Source organism: Ammospiza nelsoni, chromosome Z (assembly GCF_027579445.1).
Source record: "Ammospiza nelsoni isolate bAmmNel1 chromosome Z, bAmmNel1.pri, whole genome shotgun sequence".
Lineage (NCBI taxonomy): Eukaryota > Metazoa > Chordata > Aves > Passeriformes > Passerellidae > Ammospiza > Ammospiza nelsoni.
In genome coordinates this window covers 79,066,834-79,092,935 of record NC_080669.1, presented here as the reverse complement: position 1 = coordinate 79,092,935, position 26,102 = coordinate 79,066,834, and the positions used below count along the sequence as shown (strand labels likewise).

The window sequence follows — 26,102 nt, the reverse complement described above, 5'->3', positions numbered from 1 at the left end:
TGGCTAAAAAAATTCCTTGTAACATGAGAGTAAAATTCGTGTAAAAGACTAAGAAAACTTCTGTGACCTTTTTCTGGGATCTTCTACTGGTGTTTGGCAACCAAATTTATAGGTAATTAGTTTTCAGTTGTCTGCAACACCAGCAGCCTCTTCTTTCAGTTTTGGAACATCAATGTAACAATAACTCAAAAGAATTATTGTTGCAAGAGAGAGCTTCCAAGATTTCCAATGTATTGAGGTCTGAATTTAAAGCAAAGTCGGAGGCACAATTCTTTAGATAACATTGTTCCATCCTGCTTTTATTGAATAAGTAATATATACCCTCAATTTGTCATTGAAGATGTTAAAAACCAAAATGGAGACATGAAATCCAACTACTGTTTTCTGGCTGATCTCATTCAACATCAACAGTCTTTATTTCCTTTAATGTGTAAGGTCTTCCATTGTACCATCTCTCTCCTTCCTTTCTTTTCCTCCTTGTTCTTTCCTAAACTGCTTGAGGGGGACCTCTCTCTGCAAAGTGCAATTTGTTTGTGTTTTATAATCAGTTTCATATCAGTCCAGCTTTGTCTTTACAATGTACAGTAAAAACAAAATTATTTTTAAGCAGTTTTGAGCTACTCATTAACATCATAAAAATCCTGCTGCTATTTTGAGTGAGTAAGCCCCTGGCTTTATTCTTAGTTTAATCCGAGGTAACATTTCTGCTTGGTAAGTAGTAAGAATGCTTAGGTGCCATTTGGATAACTCTAGTCACAATAGCAGCAAGTCTGTGTGGGTGCCTTAAGGACCTTGATTTACCATGCCAAGTAGTTACCATGGTATTTGCAGTGTGCTCCCTTCTAATTTTAGGAGCCTCAGCAAATACTCTGTTTAAAGATAGATAGCCGTGTGTGATAAATGTCACCATTTTAATGGTGACACTGTTTAGACTTAATGGCCATGTCTGTGATTCAGCAGATAGCATGCTCTTGGGCATTGGTGTTGATGCTACTTTCTGTCTTGCCTGTGGTGGTTGCCTTCTTTGCCTTGACAAAGCAAGAGGAGATGAAGGAAATGAGCATAGTTTCCATACTGATGGCTGGACAGCATTCAGTACTGCAATCAGCGTGTTGTTTCATTAGTAGATGTCAAAGCTCACCTTCTGCTGGATGAGGAGAGAGTAATTTAGAAGTGTGTGCAGCACTGGTTTTCTGCACACCCGTGTTTCTGTTTTGCATTTATGGATCTTTTTGCAGCTTGCATCTCTTTAGGTTCTAAAATTTTCTAACCCATAATCAAATGGAAATTTAAATCAACACATTCAGGCCCAAAATACCCATTACATACCAGGCTTTTTTAGAAGAGATTGTCAGGTCAATCAAGAGATTGTCAAATTTTAGGGGGTTGGATGGGAAGGTGTCTTTGATTCTTGAAATGAAGTTAATTTCTTGTAGTGAGAGAAAGGTGTGCTGGTAGTTACTGAAAGCCTTGCAGTAGATATATGAAAGCTTTGATGTTCAAAATGGTTAAACAATTAAAAAGGAGCAAGATGTGTAAGTAGAGAGGTCAGGTCAGTTACTAATATGTGTGTCAACAGTGCTGGCTTGTTTGTTGCTGGTGTTCATTAGGTGCCTAGTGCCTTCCATGTAATCACTATTCCCATGTGGTTTCAACAGTTGAATGTAGAGCCAGAAATCTGTGTGCATCAGTCATTAAAATCATAACACTGTTATTATAACCATGGCATGAATGAAGGCACACATTGTACAAATTAGTGATTCGGTTCTTTCTGCAAGCTCAGTAAAGTTTATTAAAAACAGCTTAAATAGATTCTAAAATTTTTATGTGTCTGGTATTTGAAATAGGGAGGTTTGTACTTATTTACAGTGATTGACAGAGAAGTATATAAACTTAAATATCTCTCCCTAAAAATGGCTTTGTTCGTTTTCCATGTATTTTCAGAAAAAAAATGTGGTAGGTTTGACCCAATTCTAAAGTACAGATTTAGAATCATATTTTAGAAAAGGCAAAGTTCAAAATGCTTTGGGTTTCCATTATAAGTGCTTTTTAGGTCATTACTAGCCTGTGTAACTGTAGGCATCTGCTTTGATTAATCACCAGTTCTTGCAGTGTATTCATGTTGCCTGAGCAAGCAATTTGCAGGCTGTTTCTTTCTGAAAATTATCTCTTTGTATATTTACATCTATAGCTCTAGGAAATAGGTTGTTATGGAGAGATTTTTGTATATTTCATCAGCGTTTGAAGACCTTTGAAAACATAAGGTGTTGATTTTTCTGCTCTGTTCAAAGTGTTGCAGGCTTGATGCAGACTCTGCATATGTGGTGCTTGGCAGCAGGAAGCTTGGTGGGGGACTCCAGCCACTGCTGCAGCGTGATGTTCTGTGAACATGCACTAAGGAAACCCTGCTTTCCTTGGATTTCCTCCTGCAGTAAATCCTGATTTCTTTCCTCTAGTTGTGATGAGCAGGCTTATAGATGTCCTCCTCCATTTGCTATGCACTTCTCTCCCCATGCCCTGAGCTCTCTTCCCTTGCCCTCAGCTCTGGCTGGACAGAAGGCAGCATGTGTCCTGCCTGCAGCTGGATTCTGAGGTGTGTGTAGTGGTTGGTCCATGAGAGCCAGCTGGCTGCAGGCTTTCCAGGGACAGCAGCTGGTATGGCTTTCTCTTCTCAATCTAGCTGTTGTTTTTTTCTCACAAAACCTGTTAGAACATAGAAGCTTTCATCACAAGTCTGCATAACTCTTGTTTCCTTAGGAAGCAGTCCAGTAATATTAGAAGGAAGCTATTTTTGCCATATTCAGTGCAATTAAAACAAGACAGTAATTCCCCATTTGGACATGTTTTAGACTGTCAGTGAAAATTACAGGGCTCCTGGAATAATTTTTTTTCTGTAAAGGCTGAAGTTGAGCATCATTTTGCATGGGTTACAATAAGAGACAGTGCTTAGGAGGATAAAGCTGACCACAGGGCAATTTCAGTTTTAAAGGGAGAGCTCTGGGATTGTTTGGAGGCTGCTTGTCCATACCTTTTGTTCAGGGAATGCCATAGTCTTTAAAGACTGTGAGTACTAGATGTTACTGTTCTCTCTGGCATAGGTGCAAAATTACTTGTTCATTTTACAGTAATATCCCCTTGAAGTTGTATGGTTTGAGTACAGCTGTGTTTGAAGCTCTGAATGGTGGGTGTGAAGTCATTGTCTGGAACAGATTACATTGTCTCTGAACAGGTTGCGAGAGGCATGTTTATTCTTTCTCACTGCAGAAGAATAACTGAGTTAAAATGAATGCAGGGCCTCCTGCTAGCAGACAGCAAATATTTTACTGTGCAGAGCCCACATGATATACATACCTGTTAATCCTTTGGGAATGGTGTTACTCTCAAGTAACCACTGTCTAGTTACCCAAAGGCTTCTGTTTTCTCCCAAAATTTTCCTTTTATCTGCTGAGCAAGTTGTCAAGCTTTTAATCTTTCAGTTATCTCTGTGATTATATGTGCTGTTCCAGAGCTTTTAGACTTCTGAGATCACTGTGTTTATAACAATTGCAACTGTCCCCCTCAGACTCCCTCCACTGTGTGGCAGAGGCCATCCAGTTTGTCTTGCTTTCTTTAATCTCCAGGTACTGCAGATACTGAAGCTGGCACTCTGATAAAATCTCACTTGTTTTCCTGCTCAGTTACCATCATGAGACTTAAATCTGAATGCAGACTTGATGCCTCGTGGCAAGCACCACTTGGAAAGCTGAGTTAATTTAGTTAGCGATATAAAATGCAGAATCACTTCATCTGCTCTTTGTAGTTAGATGAGGTGCACCATTAATTTGTCAGTTGGTGTTGTAACATTGCTAACAGCAAATGATTGTACTTGTTCTCCTAAGAAAAAGCTTTGTGCTAGTAAGAAGTGAAAACTCATTTCTTTGTTCTTAGACAGCAACAACGGGCTCTCGGGGCATATTATTGTGCTGTCATGCTTAACTTACAAAGTACTAAGGATTTTCCTTCATTCTCTTTCCACTCTGATTTTGCCGTAGGTGTTTTCTCCACTGTCCTTTTTTCTCCCTAAAAGAGGAGTCTTGTCATCATTTAAAAATGAGCCTCTTCTGAGAAGTTTTTGCCTTCCATTCTTGCTATGGTTGGCCACAGCTGAGCTTGGCCACTTGGACCCTGCAATGTTTTGACACTTCATTTGAACCACATTCGAGTCCTCCTGCTTTTTCAGTTGTTTTTCATTTCCCAAAACAACGTTTTTTTCTGCTTCTCCTCTGTGTGTTGTTGCAACTATGGTCTTTCACATACTGGTTGCTACAACTACCCCTTCCTTTCTCATTTTCCACAAAATCACTACCTTTTTTTCGACTTTGCTCCTCAGAAGCAGAACTATACTCTTCAAATGACCACAGGTCCTAACATCATGCTGATCTGTTCTCTCCTTTGCATTTTCCCACGTCCGGTACTCTCATCCATTATTTCTGCAAGCAGGTCTTCAATTTCTTTCTTTCTTTTTTTTTAGCATTTTATGAACTGTTGCCTGCACTGGAACTTTACAGGCCCTTCTTCAGAACTGTGTCAGCAGGAAGGAAACTGCTCACAGAATATGAACACACAGACATTCACTAGACTCTTTGAACCATAAATATTTTTAGTTCAATACCAAAAAAACCCCAGAAGTACAATAAAACTACTTAATTCTGGGCTTGACTGACCTACGTTAAAATCTGCAAAATGCTGTTGCTTCCTCTGGTCTTTTACTTTCCTTGTCTGTTGTAAATCTGTGTGTTGTTTTGTCTTTATTGGCCTGTCAGCTCTACAGGAGAATTAGCAAATTCAGCACAAATATTGTTGGGGTTTTTTTTCGAAGAATGGATCATTGGTTCAGAAGTAGTACTCTGGTCATTTTTTGACACTTCTCCTTTTTTTTTCCCTCCACGTTTTGAGGGAGATGAGGCCTGGTCAATGCCCTGTCCCAAACCCCTCACATCATCCAAGCCCATCTGGTCCAGCCTTTACAGACTGGCAGAGATCTCAGAACTAAGAATCATTTCCTACAGTTTTTTTTCAGAAGTTGGAGCTACATTGGAGGGATACAAATTACTAACTTCGTTGTGGGAGGAACTATAGTGTAAATTCAACAGTTGCTTGTTCTGTTTAGCCACCAATATACTAATTACTGTGTGTGTGGGCATGTCACTGTGTGAGCAGACCAGAATTAACCACAGCTTCGTGTGCTCTCGTGCTTCCCCTCAGCTGGGCATGGGAAGAGACCCAAATATTGACAGTGCAGGGGATGTGTGTGGGTGCTGGGGCTTCGGTGCTGTGTAAGACTAAAGGGGAATGTGGCAAAATGGATCGAGGTAGAGAGTGGGATAGTGAGCAAGTCAGCAGAACCGGGCTCAGCTCCTTCCAGTGCAGCAACGACTGGCTTAAGGCAGAAAATCTTAATGCAAAAAAAAAATCTGATTTTAGTTTTTCTTTTAGATTTTGTATGCTGTTTCTGGAAAATGTTACTTCATTTGGTAGCTTGAAGTGTAAAAGTAAGTGCTTTTATAAAAATGGCACCACTCCAAACACTGAGACAATATGAGTAAAAAATAAAGGGTTTGAGCCATGTACATAGCAAACCTGATTTCCAGTCTCTTGATCTCTGAAATGGACCTGAAAGTATTTGGTATTTTCTTCCTTTTGGTGGGGTCACAGAGTGTTTCTTTTCTCTGCATCCTCTTGGGAAAAGTTGTAAGAGCTCAGCTGTAGGAGGGTGGACAGACATATGTGTGCAGTGAGATCAGGCTTCATAAAAACGTAACAAGAAGTGGGGCAGGCATCTTGAGAGATATACCAGCTGCTGTATTAATGATGAGGAGAGCTTCTAGCAGCAGAGCTTGTTAGCCACAGTCTTATGGAGTCGTGTCACTGTCACAAATTGGAAGCTATTTATCATTAATTAGAAAATTCTTACCCATTAGCAAGGCCAAGTCTTCCAACGTTCATGATTCTGGTGCTCACTGAAAAGTGAACTGGCTTTGACACATCTGTGTTGCTTCTCCAAATCAAGGACTATGGTTCCACAGACTTACCCTTCTGATAGTAAGCTACCAGCTCGAGGCCTTCAGCTGCAGTAAGCAAGTGGTAAAGCTCACTCTCTGGCATGGCACTAATACAAAGAAAGCAAATTGAGCAGTCTCTTAAAAACAACAAGGAAAGGTGTGGTAAAATAGAAGCTTTAATCGCTCAGTAAATGCTATTGGAAAGCTTCCTGTAGGATGTTGCAGTGAGTTGTGCTGCTGTCTTTGAGTGAAGGATGATAGCCAGACATCTCAGGAGCAGGGGATGATGCGTGTGGGGCTGCTTAAGTTAGATTTAGGTTTGAACAGTGAACGTTTTCCTTGAGGAAGGACCACTGGAAGCAAAGAAAAAAGACTAAAGTGGTCCTAGCAAAGAGCTGTCTGCCAGAAGGTGATGTCTGAAGAAGTCAGGAGTTAACTTACGGATGCTTGGTAAATGGCTCTGTGTCCCAGTTGTGTTTTGAGGCACTGTGCATTTCTGAACACTGAGCCTCTACAATACTGCCAGGCTGTACAGTAGTGCACTGTGTCAGGAAAAGAGGATTTCTTTTACATGCTTAGGCTGTATTGCTGGCAGACATGACAAAGCACTCTGATAAATTTGAGAGCTACAAAGAGCAGCAATTCAAACCAGTCCCTGCTTGTGAGCACTTGTTTGCATGGTTTTGTTGGGAAGATATTCTTGAAGTAAAAGAGGAGGAAGAGGAGAGTGCAGAAGATGGGAGACAACCATTGAACCTCTTTTATTCTGAACTCTAAATACAGATTTGATTGCACAGTAAAGGCAGGGAACAGTGATGTGCTCTGTCTGTGATCTGAGCTGCATGGAATTGCCTCTAACCTTTCCATATAATTCCCAGCTATTCCCCTCTACTGGAAAAATCAGTAGGAGCTGCATGGATGTCTGTTAAACATTGTCCTGAATCACAATGGTGGCAGTAAGAACCCAGATGGTTTCTTAGCAGAGAGCATGCTCATAACCAGCCACTGCCACATCCTATTGACCAGGCTTAGCAGAGCTCTTCTGACCCATTTCTTCTTTCTCCCTGTTGCTTAGTAACAGATACAGCATGTTAATGTTAAAAAGGCTGGAAAACAGGCCTTCAGCAGCAGTTGCCTGTTTTCATAGGTTTTATTTGCTTGAGGGTAGACATTTGTAGTGGTTATGGTGAGTAATCACCCTTGTCATGGTCTCATATGAGCATTCAAATTGCTTTATTGCATGCCCTGTAAATGAGCAGAGCTGTTATAGTATGGTTCTACCCACTTCTGACATCCAAGAGCCTGTTTGGATATACAAAAGATATCTGAAACACCTGAAAAGGGGGGGAGAGTCTTTAAATCCCATCTGTGCATTAAACTGGAGGGTGCTGATTCATCAAACAGTAAACTGCTTCTTTTAATGGAAATGTCTTTATTGATCTGCCCAGAGCACAAAGTATCAGTCTAAGCTGTGAATAATAGGCAGAATCAATTCTAGTAATTAAATACCAATGCTGTAACTACTGTATCACACCCGTTCTCCTCAGGCAGTGTGGTGTATCATCTGATTGTAATGTCTTATGCATTGATAAGACTGCTTTGTGACTGTCTTGAAGAAAGAGATCTACCTCCACCTGAACTATTTTTCCTTTGTTAGAAACCAGCACAAGGGGTGTTTGTCACAGGTCTTCACTGTGCTAACCTAGAAACTGCATAAAGACAGGTAGCCCTTACAGCCTACAGCTGAGCAGGAGGTCATTGATGGAGAGAGCTGTTGAAACCAGTTAGATGATGATTGTCATTTTTGCAGGGGTGTATGCTGGCATTAACCAGCCTAGCTATCCCCTGGTTTCTGTAGGCTTCACAGCAAAACTGACAGCTGTGAAGAGAATTCCCAAGTTCTGTGAGCTGCTGCTGAGAGTGAGGACAAGCAGCAGAGTCACACTGCATGAGAAGTCAGAAATTGGTGGCTGAGGTTGGGGCAGGGTGGTTGTTCAGCATGCATTTGGAGTATTTGCCATGTCACAGGAGCATTTAGAGTGCACCAACAAGGTGTTGTGTTGTTCATATCAGACACTCCACTTTTGAAATAAATGCACATTGTTTACACTTTGCTAATATATCTCTCTAATGTTGGAGGAGTGGGTCAAGAGGAGTACAGAGAATGTAGCAAATAAATGTTGGCTGCATTGCACACTCTTAAAATTACATTTTCTCTTGTTTGCAGTGAGTGCCATAATTCCTCTGACCGGATCAAGGTGCGAGTGTGGGATGAAGATGATGACATCAAGTCTCGTGTCAAGCAGAGGCTGAAACGCGAGTCAGATGATTTCCTGGGGCAAACAATCATTGAAGTTCGCACTCTGAGTGGAGAAATGGATGTGTGGTACAACCTTGGTGAGCAGGGCCTTGAGGCTGAAAACTTGTTACATGTTGGTTTGGGAATGTTTGAGAGCACTTGGATGCATGTGGACAATTTACAAGAAGGGAAAAAAGTTTACATGGTTTCAGTGGCATATGATGCTGCTGCAGAGCAGCTGCAAAGCTGATCTCAGTTAAAATTGAGTATAACCTGCCAGAAGGTTTTTCTCTGTCAGCTACTTAAAAATACAATGGAAGAAATGCTTGCAGCAAGACTCTTATTCCACCTCTGCTGGAGACATGCTGTCCTGTGTTCTTTCTTTTGGTGTCAACACAAGCATTTTTGCACTTTGTAAGAACATCAGGTGCATTGCACTGGGCTGGCAAGTTCTTGAGACCTTTTCCAGTGACTGTTGTAAAGGGTACCAGCAAGCAACCAGATGGTGCTGAGTTGACAGGCACATGAACCTGTCATCTCCTAGGAGATCCAAAATCTTCTTCCAGCAGTTCCCAGGAGTTCAGGACTGTGGTGAAGTTAGGGACAAATTCCACATCAGTCAGCCCTGTTCTCAGAAAGGAATCTGTCCTTGGTGGTTCTAGTTCAGCTTACTGAATCCAAGAGCCTGTAGCACATTTGCTGGCAGAAAGGATGTCTTATGTCCAAAAGTGTGCATAGTTCTAATTAGATGTGTCATATTGAGGGTGTATCATGGCAGTTGTTTTGCTCGTGTCTACTTAGTATTATTCAATGTTTTGAAAGAAAAGAGAAAGTTTTCACTGTGATGACTCAGCCCAGGTTCCAGCAGTTTCCAGCAGTTTCTTTTACCAGTATTGTCATCCTGAGATGGCCGTGCTCTGAACATAAACAATGCAATAATTGCTGGTGGTTTTGCCTTCTAGAGAAGCGAACAGATAAGTCTGCAGTGTCCGGGGCTATTCGCCTACAAATCAGTGTGGAGATCAAAGGCGAGGAGAAAGTGGCTCCATATCATGTTCAGTACACTTGCCTTCATGAGGTAAGAGGTGTGAATATCTGTTCATTCTGACTATTGAGAAAACAATTTTCTGATCTTTATTTTCTTGAAATGTTCCTCCTTACCCTAGGTGAGCTTTCTTTCCCTGCCATGCAGTGGTAACACACTGAATCATCAAACCCACATTTGTCAAGGAGCAGCTTTAAGCTGTCTCCCCAACACTGGCTGGCTCAGTGTGTCCCACTGTCACAGCTGTGCTACTGTCAGAGATCAGGCTTTGGTTTCACTCAGAACCCATGATGAGTTTAAGGTGGAGAAACCTGTGAATTTCCTTGAGTGATGTTTTCAGCATGTACTGTATCTCTGTCTTTCTTTAGAGGAAGCATATTAAAATGCATTATGAGTAAATTGTGATTGAGGAGTCTCTGTCTTGGGGAGGTGATGCAGGTATTGGTGGTATAAATTCTTTTATCCTGCTGCAGTGGTGTGTAGTTATGAACAGCTGTTGGGATGCAGAAGAATAAGCTGAGGTTTCTGGTACTGACTTGCTCAGGATGGACTGAGCTAGACAGGCAGTGCTGCAGAAGTTGGGAGAAATCCAAAGATGACTTGTGAGAAAGACTAAAGGGAAAACCCTGTCTTGGAGAGATGCCCAGTCTGTCTGTGTCAAAGAAAAGGCAGGCAGCAGGGTCAAACTCAAAAGTGCCTGAATAAGGAAGGGTAGTCAGAACCCTGTATACAAGAATATCCTGAGGTCAGTGAGGTTTAAGCAAATTCATCTTACACAGAGAAGGACAGTTGTATCACAGACAGGAATGTTCATCTATAGGAACAGCATTTTTATCCAGCCAGTGAACTGGAGGAGCTCTGTGGTGTCTTCTGCCCTTACCAGGGAACCCTTTTAAGATAAATATGAAGCTCAGAAAGTAGGCTTCTCTTAGTAGGCTGTGTTGTATCCTTCAATACATATTTATTGTTTTTTATTTCATTGATGGCTACTATTTGGTAAGCTGTTTCGATTTTGTCTTTGAACATGCATGTTCATTTGCTGCTCTTTTTTTTTGCAAATAGGTATCTTTTTAACTATCACATTTTTCTTTTGTGTATTCTAAAATGAAGATGATTTGCAGCAAGAATAATATAATCAGGAAAAATAGTACTGTAAAGCAGAGTCCTCTAGCTACTAATGAGATCATTAGACTTCTGCCTCGCTTACTGTAGGGAGCCACTCTCTGAAAGGCTGATGAATCTGTAAGTGACATGAATTTGAGGATTACTGAGAAGCCCACTGAGCTGAATGTGCTATTTCTGCATAGCAATGATAGCTGAAAACTTTTGCAGTGTTAGATAAAGTGAAAGGTTATGTTGAATAATATAATGCAAGTCTCTAGTTGTTAGGAGCAATCTTAAGGGTATCCTTTTCAGGAAGAGAAATCTGTTTGGACTGTTCTGTATGATAATAATTACAATGCTAATACAGAGCTGTAACGTCAGCTAGTTTAAATAGCTTGTCCATATTAAGGCATTTTCATGATGAGGGCAGAAATGCGTAGGTTTCAGGAAAACTAATTAGTGTATGGTTTCAGTGCACTGGAGCACTCTTCTGAATCATTCACATTGTCTGCTGGGTAAAGTTGTAGGTATGCATGTGAAAAATTCAGCTATGAGATTCGTTCAAGAAGAAAGGAAGGTAAAAGCAGAAAATACAGAGTGGGCAGGGGGAAAAAAGAGGAGGAGAACAAAGAAATTTGTGATAGTGCCACCACATCAGCAGTTTCATGCTCTTCATGAATCTTAGCGTCTTCAGCAGCCTCACATACAGACTTGTCCTTGTTTTGTTTTTCAGAATCTCTTTCACCATCTCACAGATGTGCAAGGGAATGGGGTGGTGAAGATCCCTGATGCCAAAGGAGATGATGCATGGAAGGTGTATTTTGATGAGACAGCCCAAGAGATCGTGGATGAATTTGCAATGCGTTATGGCATTGAGTCAATATACCAGGCCATGACGTAAGATGCATTTCCTGTGTTCCTTAGTGCAGATAATTGGTGTAACTGATGGATGTTACTCTCACTGTTTAGCAGATGAAGTGTATCTATAATGGAAAGCTTGGCAGTGGCAGCTGCTCCTTACGGGTCTTACTGTGAATGGGAAGAGACTTCCTGTCTTTTAATCACTAGTGTCCTCAAAGTCTAAAAATTATTTGTCTGCCATTTCTGTTTTGAGACTCCCCAATCTCTCTGAGAGCTCTTCTGTTAAAAAGGTGTTGCTCAAGGTTCCCACTGAAGGTTTCTGATGATATGAGAAGGGATGAGGTTTTGTGGAAACATTTATCCTGTACGTCTGTTGTGGCAAATGTTACAGTTCTTTGAAGACACTGATTTCCCAGGTGCTGCTGAATCACTTCCAGAAAGTTTCAGTAATGGTGCCACTGATTTGTCCTCTTTGGAGCTAGGTTAATGCAGTTCTGTATCTTCAAAGACCCTTTTCCTTGTCACTATACTTTTACTTGGATTTGGGATTAGTCATTCTTCCTCTTAAAGACTAGTATTGCTATACTTAGCTCATTTCTTATTTCAAATGTAATATAAAATGTAGCACACAAAAGTGAACTTTTTCACATTAGAAGCTAAAAGTTTTGGGTTATGAGTCCTTAGATGAGTTATGAGCTGCATTTATGTCACCTTGCAAGCAGCTTTTCTGCCTATTGGTTTAAGCCAAAATGGAAAAGAATTGGCAGGTTTCTCTGGAGGTCTAGTCACTGCTTATAGCAGGGCTATCTTGAAAGTTGGACTAGGCTGCTCAGGGATGTGAAAAATTTCCAAGGATGAAGGTGGAAGCCTCTCTGATTAGACCCCCATTCCTCACAGCTTCTCTTCTTAAAGCTAAATGAATCCATTTCATGTGCTTATATTTACCAATTGCCTAAATGACCAATTGGTATGTAAGTGTTATGTAACAAGCATGGTTTTAAACTTGAAGAGGGTAGATTTGGGATAGATAAAAGGACAAAATCTTCTACAGTGAAAGTGGTGAAACAGTGCATGGATAGGCTAGGCTGCCCAGAGAAGTGGTAGATGTCCTGCCTAACCTGGAAGCTTAGGTTCAAGGTCATCTTGAATGGAATTTTGGGCAGCCTGGTGTAGTTGGAGCGGTGGGTCCCTGATCACTGCAGAGGTTGGACTAGATTACCTTTAAAGGTCCTCTCCAATCCAAACTGTTCTATGATTCTATGAGTCCCTCAGGGAGAAAGTTACATTTGTAAAGTGGTTCCCCAATTAGATTAAATTTCTCAGTGAGTATTTCTGCATAAAGATGCCCCATCTCTTCTGGCTACTGAAATGAACTTGCCATTTCCCATGATATAAGACCTCTTAAGCTCTGAATTTTTTATTTTTTTTTAAACTTTTTCAATCATTTCACAAGCCTGGATGCTCCTAGCATAATTCTGAGATTCCCTGAAGGAGGGTTCCCTGATTTTAATGAGAGAATGGGAAAATGCAAATGAGCGTGCACACTTCTTGCAGGCTGAATGGGTTAGCCATAAGGAATCACACATATCAGTGCAGCACAGAAGTACTAGCATGTACTCTCAGTGGCCATTAATGCTTTCCAGCTGCTGCCACCTCATGACACCTCAGAACCTGTGTCTGCCTCAAGCAGCAGCAAATCGTGTCGATTTCCTTGTGTCAGGCTTGGTTCTAGGAATTGGCATCAGGACCCAGGGCATCACTAAGTCACGTACTGTCGGCAGCAAATGGCTGAGAAGCTGTTTTATGATCTGGAAATGGCTGCAGTGAAGGGATTTCTCTTTGTTTTGAGCTGTTGTCTAGATGGCACCTTTCTGAATAAAGCTCTGAGATGCTGGAGTTCTGTAACGTAATGAAACGTAACTTCCATCTGTTCATGGTGCCCACCAGCACAATGGGTCTGTTAAAGGGGTAAAGTCAAGTCCTGCTGCACAAAAGAGACCAGAATGACTTTTATCACTGTCCTTTTGCAGGCATTTTGCATGTCTCTCCTCTAAATACATGTGCCCAGGCGTGCCAGCTGTGATGAGCACCTTACTTGCCAATATCAATGCTTATTATGCACACACCACTGCCTCCACAAATGTGTCTGCTTCGGACCGCTTTGCAGCCTCCAATTTTGGGGTAGGTTTGTGGGTTTGGTGATGTTGTGATTGGACTTCTTTAATTTGCTACAGTGCTTCCACCCTTGAGTAACTGATTCGTTCTGTTTAAAGAACATTAAATTTTTGAGGAATTCGAAGAAGTGGAACTCTTATACCAGACAAAGACCACCAGACAAAGACCATGGGTTTATTGTCTTCATCATCACACATTTCAGATATCAATCAGTGTAATGAATTGTGATGTTGATTCTTTGTGTTCACATTACAGTGGAGCACAGATGGTATGGAATGAGCAAACAATACTAACTCTGCATGTTAGTGCTGTTGGTAAAATATACCATGTGATCTCGTAATTTCAGAGCTTTGTTTTTGAAAACAGAAACTGCTTTAGGAGAAAAAAAGCACCACCACAAAAGAAGTCTATCCCCTTAATGATTAAAATGTTTTGTATATAATTTGTGGTGGACTTGAGTATGCTGGAAAAGTATTTTCAAAAGTTAGACCCTTTTCTGCCTGTAATTTATTCATCTCTGAATAAGTATTTTCTCTCAAATACAAGTTTGGTGTAAATTGCAGACGGAAAGTCAGAATGGTTTCTGTTCTGCCTCTAGTTCAGAGTGACAATGGAGTGTTTTTTCTGACAATTGTGATGTTTCACAGACTACAGAAATAATTACAGTTTTAAAGTAAATCCAAGAATTGAAAGAAAATACTGTTTGCACAATGCCATGTATCCATACTGCTTTCTCCGGCTCTCATGAGATCTGACACTGATTACCTGATACTTTGCTGAACATGGATTGGCCAGTGGTGATATGTGAATGTTTATTGGTGCTTTCTGCTCAACAGAAAGAACGATTTGTGAAACTTCTGGATCAGCTTCATAATTCACTTCGGATTGATCTCTCAATGTACAGGGTGAGTGGGATTAAACAGAATCCTTTCAGGTATTCTGGTGGGCAGAATGGAAACACACCATTTGGAGTTCTCTTACATTTCAAACTTCTTGCGTAGTTTGTGTCTTAAGGAATTGTCATTAAAAGTTGTTGTTCAAATTTTGTTTTGTTCATGGATCGAGCTTAGACCTTGTTTTTTATTTCCACTGTAATTTGCTCAAGACTTTTGAAATAATTTGAGCATTATGAACTGTGCTTATCTCTGATACTTCCCCAGAAGTTTCCAATCCAAGTTGGATTGGATAAAATAATTTGAATTATTCTTATCAGCTACTTCAAGTATCATGTAAAAAGAGAAAATAGACTTATTCTCCCCTACTATGAAAGAAATATTTTAGAGCACTGTGTTGTCAGTTACTTAAGGTTTGGCGAACTCGAATCACGATGTAAGGTCAGGTTTGAGATCCCACTTCAGCAGATTGTGAAGAGATGAGTTTCAGATATTAGCATTAGTCCAACAAGCTTGATGAACCCTACACTTTCTTTCCTTGTTACTTCTGAGTCAATATTATCTTATCATGTGACTTGGCTGTTTTTTTCCCTTAAATTCCTTGCTATATAATTTCAGTCTGTGACTAATTCATTGAAAAGTTTAAAAATTGTGGCAAAATGTGAGCTTAGATTTTATTTAGTTATCCATTTCTGATTTTAGCATTTATCTGAAACACTGAAAAATATATAGAGGAGAAAAACATGAGATGATAAAGAGAAGTGCATTAGGAAGACAAAAAAAAAAAAAAGGAAAAGGGGAAAGGTGCAAAAGAAGATAAAAGGAATATTGTGTGAAGAGCTATTCTAAAGCTACATTACTAGAAAGGAAAGGTCTAAATAGAGGCAACTGATCCACGGAATAGCAGAGGGAAAATTATCAACCCATGACAATAGGAATCTGTAACAGTGCTGCCTTTTTTGTTTGCTTGGTGTTCAGTAAAAGCTGCTTTTTGGTGGCTAATGCAACTGAAATGTGCACTAACAAGATCTTACATAAAGGACCAGGAAAGATTTGTGTAGTTTAAATAATATAGGTGGAATCTAATTGACATTATATTTGGAGAAATGGCTGAAGCATTATGGGAGCATTTAGTAATTATTTTAAAACCCTAAAGGGCAGGTTAAGTTTTGAAAGAAAAAGTGTTAGTTTGCAGCTTTCCAAACAGGAGATGGCAATTTATATTCTTCAAATAGTTTGTATTTAGATCTTTAACCATGGAAGTCTTTGATTTTGGTAAATAACTTGAGTTCCAGAGAACCCATGTGTGGACAGCTTAACTTTTAAAAGGAGAGTTGTCTGAGAAGGACCATCTACAAATGACTGCAAAAAGCATCACATTGCCTTCAGTGGTTAGCTGAACTTCAGTAATACTCAATTATTACTGTCAAGAGACAGCATATTTTTCTGCAAGTCCTCAGTAAAAAGTGAAAACTGTTTCCTTCTGCTCTTTTCACCTTCATATCTAATAATTTTTGAACATGCAGATATGATGAGATTATGTGAAGAGAAGGTTGCTCCTGCTGTTTTACTTGCAGCAAAACAAATCCCATGAACTTGAATGTAAGAACATGCTGAGGAACATGAATGCTGTTAAAGGACACATAGCCACAGGAGACAGTGGGAATGCTGGAAAGGGCACAGTGCCTGAGGTTGGAAAGGGAAGAGTTTTGTGCAAACAGCAAAGCTAGCTGCATTCAGCATATGTATTTACATATGGCATCTCACAGGGTTCTAGCTCCAGTACTGTCTTATGAGAACTGTGCTAATTTTTCCTTTTTGGCCTTGTTTACTTCTCTGGAGAGCTGTTGAATACACCACACCCCTTGGCATCTTAGAAGAGAAGCCAAAAAACGGAGCATTGAGTGCAGAAAGGAAAGGTCTCACTTAACCCCAGGCAAAAGGCCAGGGCTGCCAGTGGTGAGGCTGTTCCCAGCCTGCTCCTTCTGCAGCCAAGGAGACCATCCCTGCCACCAAGGCCTGTCAGTCTCCTGGCATCCACAGACTTTACATTTATACGAGAAGCTATTTAATTAAGCAAACAGATAAGCTTCTGCAGCAAAAAGGCCTTATTTATTGAGCATTGTTTTGACTGGTACAGGCTTCTTGAGCAGGAAATGTTTCCAAGACAGTTTCCTTATTTAGCACATGCTTGAAGCCTTGCATGGATCTGACTGTGCTTTCAAACAGGATTTCCCTTTTCTGTCAACAGAATAACTTCCCAGCCAGCAGCCGTGAGCGGCTGCAGGACCTGAAGTCTACAGTGGATTTGCTGACCAGCATCACCTTTTTCAGGATGAAGGTAGGGATATGGGTGGGGATGGGAATGGCATCTCTGCAGTTTTTTTTTCCCCCCCAGGAGTTGATTTCCCATTTTCAAACCATTGTTTCATGTTGTTTTTCTTTAGACACTTAAGGAAAATGGAAATAATCTGCTGACCATGTATAAACATCCACATTTTGTCTTTAGTTTTCTGTATTTTGCATTATGAAGATGTAAATTGCTTTTTCCCTAAAATGGCACAACTCTCTCCCACCCTCCCTTGCAAAAAAACAGAAAAAAAATTGGAGAGGAGGAAGAATAAAGGGAATTGTCTAGTTTTAAGAAGATAATTTGCTTTTTTAATAACATTAGGAAAGATATTCACTATCTAGTAAATATTTTAGAGTTCTCTTGTGGAGGATGAGATACTAAAATGGGATAATATATCTCAGTACAGATCCAGGAGGGTTGTTATGAATGCTAATGTGCTGGTTTCAGAATGAAGTTTATTGTCCTAGCAATATGTAATGAGATTATTTTATATTCCTGATTTTTAGCTTCTAAACTTTTTTAAAAGATTACAACCTAATATTGTTGGTTAGTACATGCCACTTAAAAATGTTTATCTTATTAAAAACAAAGCAAGTGCTTAATCTGAGCTACTTCAAGAAGTGCTTAAATTTTTACACATAAGCCCTAGTGTAAATGATGATTTAGATCTTTATTTTAAGAGTATTCATTCAGACATCTGTCTGTGTTGGAAGCTTGATTTATAGAGATACTCTGAAAAGTTTAGAGGTACTGAAAATATCAAAATTGTCAGGTTATAGTTGTATTTGCAGGGTGACAATTGCCTGTCAGTTTAGTTTATAGTACCTCTGCAGCATTTTCCTAAAATAGTGTAACAGTGAAATAATGAAAACAGCTGCTGTTGCAAGAGGAGAAGGCGTATCAGTTGCATGTCCCTAATGATTCTGGTTGCTTTAAAATTCAATAAAGTGATGAAAGATGTCCTTAATGAAAGTTTTTTGTATTTAAAGGCAGACGAATGGTCTTTGACAAGACTTTGCAGATCAGATGTAAACTGCTCTGCTGGCCTGTTGCACATTCTTCCAATGCTGTGGAAGATTGCCTGCAGGCTTTGTAACAAAGTCCTATAAATTCAGCAGAAATTGTGTGTTTGGCTCAAATTATACACATATCGAGCCACATGATCTGTCTGTTCTGGGGAATCTTCCTTGGCACATCAAAATCTCTTTTATGCTTCAAATGGTCGGTGGGGAGATAAGTGTTGTCGCTGCTTCTTTATGCCTGTGGAGAGTGACCCGTTTGTGGTTTCAGGTCACAAGTTGCTTAAAGCAGATCCACCAAGCCTTGAGTGGTTTCCAAAACACTGATGTGTTCTTTCCCTGTTTGATTTACGAACTGTGCTTTGTTTGACTCTCTTTGTTGTCCCCTTGCCAGGTCCAAGAGCTTCAGAGTCCACCCCGAGCTAGCCAGGTGGTGAAGGACTGTGTAAAAGCTTGCCTCAATTCCACCTACGAGTACATTTTCAACAACTGTCATGAGCTGTACAGTCGGGAGTACCAGACAGATCCTGTGAGTAGCTGATAAGCAGGCAGAAATTTAATTTTTCGTATTTTCTTAAGATAATAGCAAGAATAATAATTGATACAAAAAGCCAGCCCAAACAAAGTTGCGTGACTTGTTATCTTCTGAATGCAGAAAATCTGTAATCAATTAATGAGCACTAATTAGTAAGGGGAGGATGATAATTGTTTTACACTAACTAATTATGATGTGTTTTGCCAGCCTCAGCAGTTATTTGTGAAGGGAAGGTTTGATGTAGCTTTGAGTGAGCAAAAGCCAATTACACAAATGTAGGCTGATCAAGGAAGCTGTCATTAGCATATGTAAACCTCAAGCAGTGAGATTTTGCCTTGTTTTCAGGCACCCAGTATCCTGCACTGGGTTTAGGAGGTGCCTCTAGACACAAACTGTTCTCAAGTGTGTGAGAGCTCCACTGGCCTCTCTGTAATAATGCATACACAACATGTCAACAGGGATACAGTCACCAACCAGGTGCCTAAAGAGCAAGTATTTGGAATAGGCTTAGGGCAAATGATGTCTCAGCAGGTCTCCTGGAGCCTGGCTGAGGTAGATGACAAACCTGGTGTGGTAGATGATAAAACAGGGATTAGGTGGGTTTGAGGCCACCAGTCAGCAACGTGGTTTGGCTTGTTACTGTGTTTTGCATTAGATCAGACAAGTTGCCAGCAATCATTAATAATTTTAAGCTCTTTGGATGAGAGGGTCCACAGGTGTGCTTGGAGTTTGCATGGTGATCCGCATTTACCAGATTACCATTGCTTTTTCTTTGCACTTATATTTTATGCTGGTTTTCCATTGGCTTCCTTCTCAGAACAAAACTCAGGACCTTCCTGCCGAGGAACAGGGCCCCAGCATCAGAAACCTTGATTTCTGGCCCAAGCTCATCACTTTGATAGTTTCCATCATAGAAGAGGACAAGAATTCTTATACCCCAGTCCTGAATCAGTAAGAATCCTCCATGGCATGTTTGGCTAATGCTAGTCTGTGTCTGCTCTGCTTTATTTGTTAAACTGCTTTCTATCTCTTCTGTCACTTGTGCATTTATAGAAGTACTTATCTTGTCTGTCTGTCTTTCTGTCTTATCTGTCTCTGTCTATATAAATAACTTTTTGATTGGGATGGAAGAGTTTCAAAAGGTTCAGTTACGATGGCGTTCGAGCACAAACACCCTGATTATTACAATCCTGAACTCAGGGAGGCACCTGAAAATGGGGTGAGAGCTCTTTTGGTTTTTTCTGATGTTGAGCAGTTCTGGGGTGCACATTAATGCACACAGTAGTGCTGTGGTGCCTTACACTGTGGCTTAGGAACGTGGTGTTCAGTGCAGCACTGGGAGATTGCACTGGGTGGAGTTTGCATAGCACTGGAAAGGACCCTGAAATGGGTCTGTTCAGCTGGTGGATACCTCTCCTACAGTCCCACAGGGCAGAGAGAGACAGAGATCCTACAAGGTATTACACACAGAGACCTGGATTGTGCCCTAATCATCATTGATCTAACATGATTAGCAGTCACCTCTCAGCCTAGTAACTTTTCTTTCTCCTTTCAAAAAGGAGAAAGAAAAAAAAATGGACAAGGAAGGGGAAAAAGGTGCCAAGGGCATAGAGATCACATTCCCAGAATAACTGTGTGCACCTCTTCTAGGAAAGATATGCACGACTTGTCTTTCTGAGTTAAATAAATTTTTTATGTGTACCACAGAGTCTAGTCCATGATCTCTGATTTTCACCTGGTCCATTAGGGTGAAAGAAGCATCTGTAAAGTTGAGCTTTTTAGCTTGTAGCATAGCTCAGAGCTAAATAAGGAAGAGCCCTTTGCTTTGACATATGCCAAAGCCTTTTCCAAATATCCCCTCAGGTTTCCTCAGGAGCTTGCAGTTGGGAAGATCAGCGCAGAGGTGATGTGGAGTCTTTTTGCCCAGGATATGAAATATGCCATGGAAGGTAAGAGAATGTCTCACTGCTGTTAGCTGACTTGTTGCTGGTCTCTTGTTCTCCATCAATTTGGTGAAAATGAGGCTTAAGCTTGTGAGTAGCATTGCTGATGGGAGTGGGGATTTTTAGTGGTTTGTTTGTTGGTGCACAGCTGGTTTATGGTCAGAACTGAGGCTGAGATCTGCATAAGCTGTAGACCTCCATGTCAGGCTGTGTTGCAAGCTGTTCAATGACATTCCAGCTGGTTTGAAATCAGAAGTTCCCTTTGGCCTAGAAGTTACGATGGCTTGGATGAGCAGCCAGCAGCAGCTTCATCTTCCATTGTGCTGTGGTAGAAAGGGTTGGAGAAGTTGGTGCACTCTGAGTTGTGCCATGGCTCTGGTTCCCTGGATAATACAGCACAAGTTGTCTAAGCCATTGGCAGAAAGATGCTGTTATAATAATTCCTGCTGCAGACATCTTCATTTCCAATTAGTCTTTGCAATAATTCCATCTGCAAGTAAGGAGAAAATTTTACTGTTTCTGAAAATGAGTTAGGCATGCAAAACCCAGCAAATGTCCACAAAAGAATTCTTCTTGCAGTACTCTTCTGATGGTTGGTTTCTGAACTTGACTTTAGTTCTATATGTTGATTTTCACAATCTCACCAACTTTTCACAAGTTTCAGAGAGCATCCAGCTCCCACTGTTCCTGCAGGGTTGGGCTTTATGATCGTTCGTAAGGTGAGACTGTGATAAAACAGAAGTGCCAGGGCTGTCTGCAGTGTGCTAGCTGTATTTATATTCCAAACTGAAGTCAAGCTACTACTTTTGACCACTTACAAAATTTTGCTCAATCCACTTGTCCCCACTGTGACCTGAACTCACTTACAGGAGTGACAGCCAATTAGACTCTTCAGATTGCTTGGGAAAAAATGCCGCCAGTAAGACAGCTGCCTGCATTTTGTTCTTTGGAAACAAGTCTGTGGGGTTGCTCTGTAGGTGAAAAGATTGACTCCATTTATTTTATTAATCTCTGTCACTGCAACAGATGTGGAGACTGTGCTGTAGGGGAACACTCTTTGCCAGGTGAAGGCTTGAATCTGACATGCTGCAGGGCTGGATGAAATGTTCTCAATTCTGTGTTAGGAACATTTTATATATCCTTGAACCCACAGTGCCTTTGTCTTGTGAGGTCAAGCTCATGTAAGAACAGAGACTGGGAAGAAGGACTGTGACCTACTAACTGTGTTGAAGAGTCTCTTCTATAGTGACTGTCACTGCTTGCTCATGTGTTAGAGATAAGGCAATGGTGATCATTTCATGGTCTTTTTCCCTAGAAACCATTTGCTCCTGCAAACCATTTTAGCTCCCCTTTCAATTTTGTCCTTATTTATCTAGGAGGGATGGAGCACCTTTCCTATGAAGAAAGACTGTGAGAATTGCAATTGTTCAGCCTTTGGGGTGATGACCTACCTGGGGTACCTGAAAGGAGCCTACAAGAACAACGGAGAGGGGCTTTTTACAGGAGTGTATAGTGACAGGACAAGGGGGAATGGCTTCAAACTGAAGGAGAATAGATTGAAATTAGGTATTAGGAAGAAGTTCTTCCCTGTGAGGGTGGTAAGGCACTGGCACAGGTTGCCCAGAGAAGCTGGTTTTGCCCCATTCCTGGCTGTGTTCAAGGCCAGGTTGCATGGGGCTTGGAGCAACCTGGTCTAGTGGAAATTGTCCCTGCCTGTGGCAGGGGGTTGGAATGACATTGTCTTTACAGTCCCTTCCAACCCAAGCCACTCTATGGTTCTTTCTACTCCTGTGTGCTCTTCTTCAGGAATTTATAATGCAATTTCCTCTCATACATGTTAAAAGTGCCCTATCTTCCTCCTTTGTCTGCAGCAGTGAGAATTGCAATTGCATGTCTCCAGATCTTGTTGTTCACCTTCCTAAGAATCCCTTTCCCTGTTGCATCCGAAGTGCAGCTGTATGACTGTCAAAGGGGACATTATTTTTTTTTTTTCTTTATTTGGTTGCCAGTGCCCAGATTAGCTTGGTCTCCCAAGTTTTCTCTTTTCATGTCTCATACCATGTCCCCACTGATGACTCTGGGCTTATTTTACCTTTTCCTGATCTCCTTCTGGTCACTTGTGAGCTTCTTAAGACAAGCATTGGTATCACCAATGAGTTCCTCGGTGCATAGTAAATGCTTGTTGAAAAGAGCATCCCTCTTCAGAATATTTCTTGGTGACAGAAGTAGATACAAATGCAGCTGGTGGACAGGGATTTTGCATTTTGAACAAAAATCTAAAAACTGCTTGGTAATTTATTTGTAGTCTAACTGTTCAAGTTCTGCAGGAGGGTTGAACAGTGATAGAGTCTGTGTTAGGATGTGTCTCTTCCAAATATATATTCAAGAAATGCTTAGGGTGCAGAATTCTATTTGAGGCAAGTGTGATTCCTCACACTGCTCTGCTCTCCAGAAACTTGTGAAGATAACCTTTAGAACAAGCTCTACAATAATTCAATTACAGGCCTTACTACATACATTTTAAATACAGATGATTGCATTAGCTTGCTGCATTTTTTTAAACTAGGGGAAAAGGGATTAAAGGAAACTGATTAAATGATGTGTAGGATGATAATTAGATTTGCCAGCCTCAGCTCTTGGCTCTGTCATTTCTCAGGTTCAGCTGCTGGTTTTCCTACCAGTTAACCTGCACCAAGAGTTTCATATTCCTTTTCCCAATTTGTGGCATAATCCCTGGGTACATTTCTTGTCTGCTCTGAGATCAGGAGCTGTGCAATAAAAGCTAATAATCTATTTTTTGGGGATATGTGCACATAAGCACAGAGTACACTACTTGCCCCTAATTTTCTTCATGGTGTTTTCCCTTATGTTCTATTCCTAAGTTCTGGATAACATGAGCTCATTCACCTCACCAAGTGGTAAGTTCATGCTCCTGGATGGAGCTTGTAGCTGTGAGTAGACAAAGACTTTTATTTGTTACCCATAGTTTTAGCACTTTGGATGTAGTATGTAACACTAGCTCTAGAGTTCTGTAGTTTTTATGCCAGCAATAAACAGACTTGCAAAGAAGACTTGAAAGACCATACTGCTGCTGTAGAAATGGAGGGCATGTGCTGTAAGGAGACTCTGGAGGAGAAGGAGTTCAGACCTGGCTGCGTGAAACTGCTCCCTCCCTCCCAGCCTGCCTCCCTGCATCCAGCCTGTTGCTTCCACACTGCTCTCCAGTAGCTGGAGCTTACCCCCAGATACACCATGCGGCCTGTGCAGGACAATGTATAAATCCTAATTTATACCTAGAATGTGGAGGGATTCAGACCCGGAGTTCGTGCCAGCCTGTGGATGCTGCAGCAGTGTGTCCTTTTGGCACCTTCTGGAGCGTCAGATTGCTATTATGTAAAATTTTGAATCATAAAAATGAAACACCTATTCTCTGTATAAATCAGCAGCTGGTAGCAGTAGGCATGGCAGCAGTGTGCTTGACTGCTGGATATTTTGCCTTTGGCTGTCCAAAGGAGCCTCAGTGTCTGAGGCACAGCAGAATCTCCAGGATCTACCCCATTTGTTTTCTCTCTCCCCCAAAGCAGTGACTACTCAAGGCACCATGCACAGCATTTCCCTGTTTGCTGGGTCTTTAAGAAGTGTGCCTTGTTCCCCATCAGCCCAAGAGTAAAACAGGTTAGATACACATGTCCCAGACTTGCTTGGCAGGCTCATGTCACCCTGGAGTCACTGTAGGGTAGAGGATGATTTTCCAAGCTGTACAGTTGGCTCCACCCCTGGGACACTGACCAGTGCTCAAGCAGCTGGATATCCTCTCTGTTAGCGCACTATCTGTAGTTAGTAGTTTTCTCGTTGACCTCCCTGAAACCTCTGGCACCCAGAAATCACAAACACCCCAAGCAAAGAGGCTTCTGCTCTTTGCTAGAACACCTTAAAAGATAGTAATAGAAAATCAACGTCATTCTTGACAGCAACATTTCATCTTAGTTTGGACACATTAGTATTAGGAGAGCTGCAAATTGGAAACATCTCTGATAGGAAAAGAGACTGAGTAGACTTGGCAGGCAGGATTGAAATAAATCATTCTGCCACTTTCTCACTTCTAATAAGGAGAAAGGGATCAGAGGCACACACAGATGCCAGCTATCTAAAGTGTTGACACTTCAACAGCCCTGATACCTATTAGAGTTTCTGTACAGAAATTTCGCATTATTTGCTGGATGTTAACCCATAAAAAATAGGCTAACAATCAAGAAAAAAAGCAATCTGTGATTGAGGAGTGTGTAGGTAGAAGTCCTGTTCTCTGCCTGAAAAGGAGAAGTGGACATAATACCAGAAAGTGTGCTACTAGGCATGAGTTCCCTATTAATGCCTCAATAATATGGCCTTGGTTACTCCAAAAGCTTTTCTCTGAAGAAGGCTGTTTCTAGCTGAAATCTGCTAAGGAAGTGTGGGAGACTTACAGAACTCTGTGGTCTTTTCAGGTTAAAACACAGCAGTTGCTGCACGGTATCTGTGTCCTGTTCTGCTGCTGCTGCTGCTAAGCTCTTTTAAAGCCAGCAGGTTATAGAACAGAACAGAAATGTTCTAAGACTGATGGCTGCCATGATCTTCACTTTACTTCTTCTAAAATGAGTTTTCAATGTGTGCCTCTGACTGATGTGTTTCGATGTCACCTTCAGGTGGTCTTAAACATTTCCACTTACAAAGGAAGCAACTGATCAAAACTGTGTGAGGTCCATTGAAAGGGGAAGGGGAGATGATGCAAGCTGGGGATGGGGGAGGTTGGGTCTTTGTTGGCTTTCGTTGTCCTCCAGAACGTTTGAGCTATTCATTCTTGTCTTCTCTCTGTCACAAGCCCCTCCTTTCTTTCGAATACGTAAAGTTCTCTTCTATGGTGGTAAGACCTCTCCTTTATTTTAGTTTCCTGTGATTTATCTCTTAGTGTCAAGTGTCTCCTTTAGTGCCTAGATAGCCAGGTAGTCCTAGCAGCTGTACTTGGGTTTATGCTTCTGTGACTGCTTTGCATCTTCTTCTTCTGCAGCTTAGAAGTGTTTTAGATGTCCTAGAAAACAGGAAGAAGCTTGAATTGCTTGCTTTTATTGCATTGTTTAATTTTGAGGAACTAAATCTGATTTAAGTCCTTTTTACATACAAGTCAGACCTTTCCTCAGCAGGAACAGCACTTTCCATGTGCGGGAGCAGCAGCTGGCAGCAGCACACATCCGAGTTAATGAAGTTAAAATTGTCCATCAGTTTCCTCACTCACAGGGAGCAGAGCAGGCACAGTTATTGCTCTGTTTGTTTCCAGTTTTAGTTCTGCAGAGGGAGTTCTCATTTTCTTCTACCATTGCTCGAAGTATAGCAGAGGGTCAGCAGTTCAGATGCTGAGTATACTTCTGCTTTCTTAGTGCTCAAGAAAGATATGAGGTTATTAATATAAAACAGGAATGGACTTCACACAGTTCCCTGTGGAGTGAAATGGACCATAGTACATGTAATTTGTCCATTGAACCATCAGTCCTGAGGATTATGTCTCAGATATTAGGCATTTTAATCTCTTCAAAACAAAGATTGGGTTTCTCTTTCTTTCTTTTATTCTTTTTCTTTTTTTTTCTTTTTTTTTTTTTTTTTGAGATTGTATCTGTGTGGATCTGTGATGTGAGCTAGGGGAAAATGTGTATTACGCTCCTACAAAAGCTTGCAAACAAACCACTGGAACATTCAACTGCTTGATAGTTGACAAAAGTTTATGGAAATATTGGCATGAACATTTCTCTGGATTTTGTGTCTTCAGTTAGGTAATTCACACTTGATTTGGACTTTATTCTTGT

At 41.0% G+C, this 26,102-nt stretch overlaps 1 protein-coding gene across 1 annotated transcript in view; it reads left to right on the top strand.

The window, feature by feature from the left end:
- Window positions 1–26,102, top strand: part of UNC13B (unc-13 homolog B) — a 206,604-nt gene that overhangs the window by 137,721 nt on the left and 42,781 nt on the right. The window contains exons 17-25 of the mRNA XM_059492372.1: window positions 8,269–8,438; window positions 9,303–9,418; window positions 11,223–11,386; window positions 13,381–13,531; window positions 14,362–14,430; window positions 16,670–16,759; window positions 18,185–18,319; window positions 19,143–19,276; window positions 20,189–20,274. Of these exons, the coding sequence (XP_059348355.1) occupies window positions 8,269–8,438; window positions 9,303–9,418; window positions 11,223–11,386; window positions 13,381–13,531; window positions 14,362–14,430; window positions 16,670–16,759; window positions 18,185–18,319; window positions 19,143–19,276; window positions 20,189–20,274 (1,115 nt within the window). The remainder of the gene's footprint in view (window positions 1–8,268; window positions 8,439–9,302; window positions 9,419–11,222; window positions 11,387–13,380; window positions 13,532–14,361; window positions 14,431–16,669; window positions 16,760–18,184; window positions 18,320–19,142; window positions 19,277–20,188; window positions 20,275–26,102) is intronic.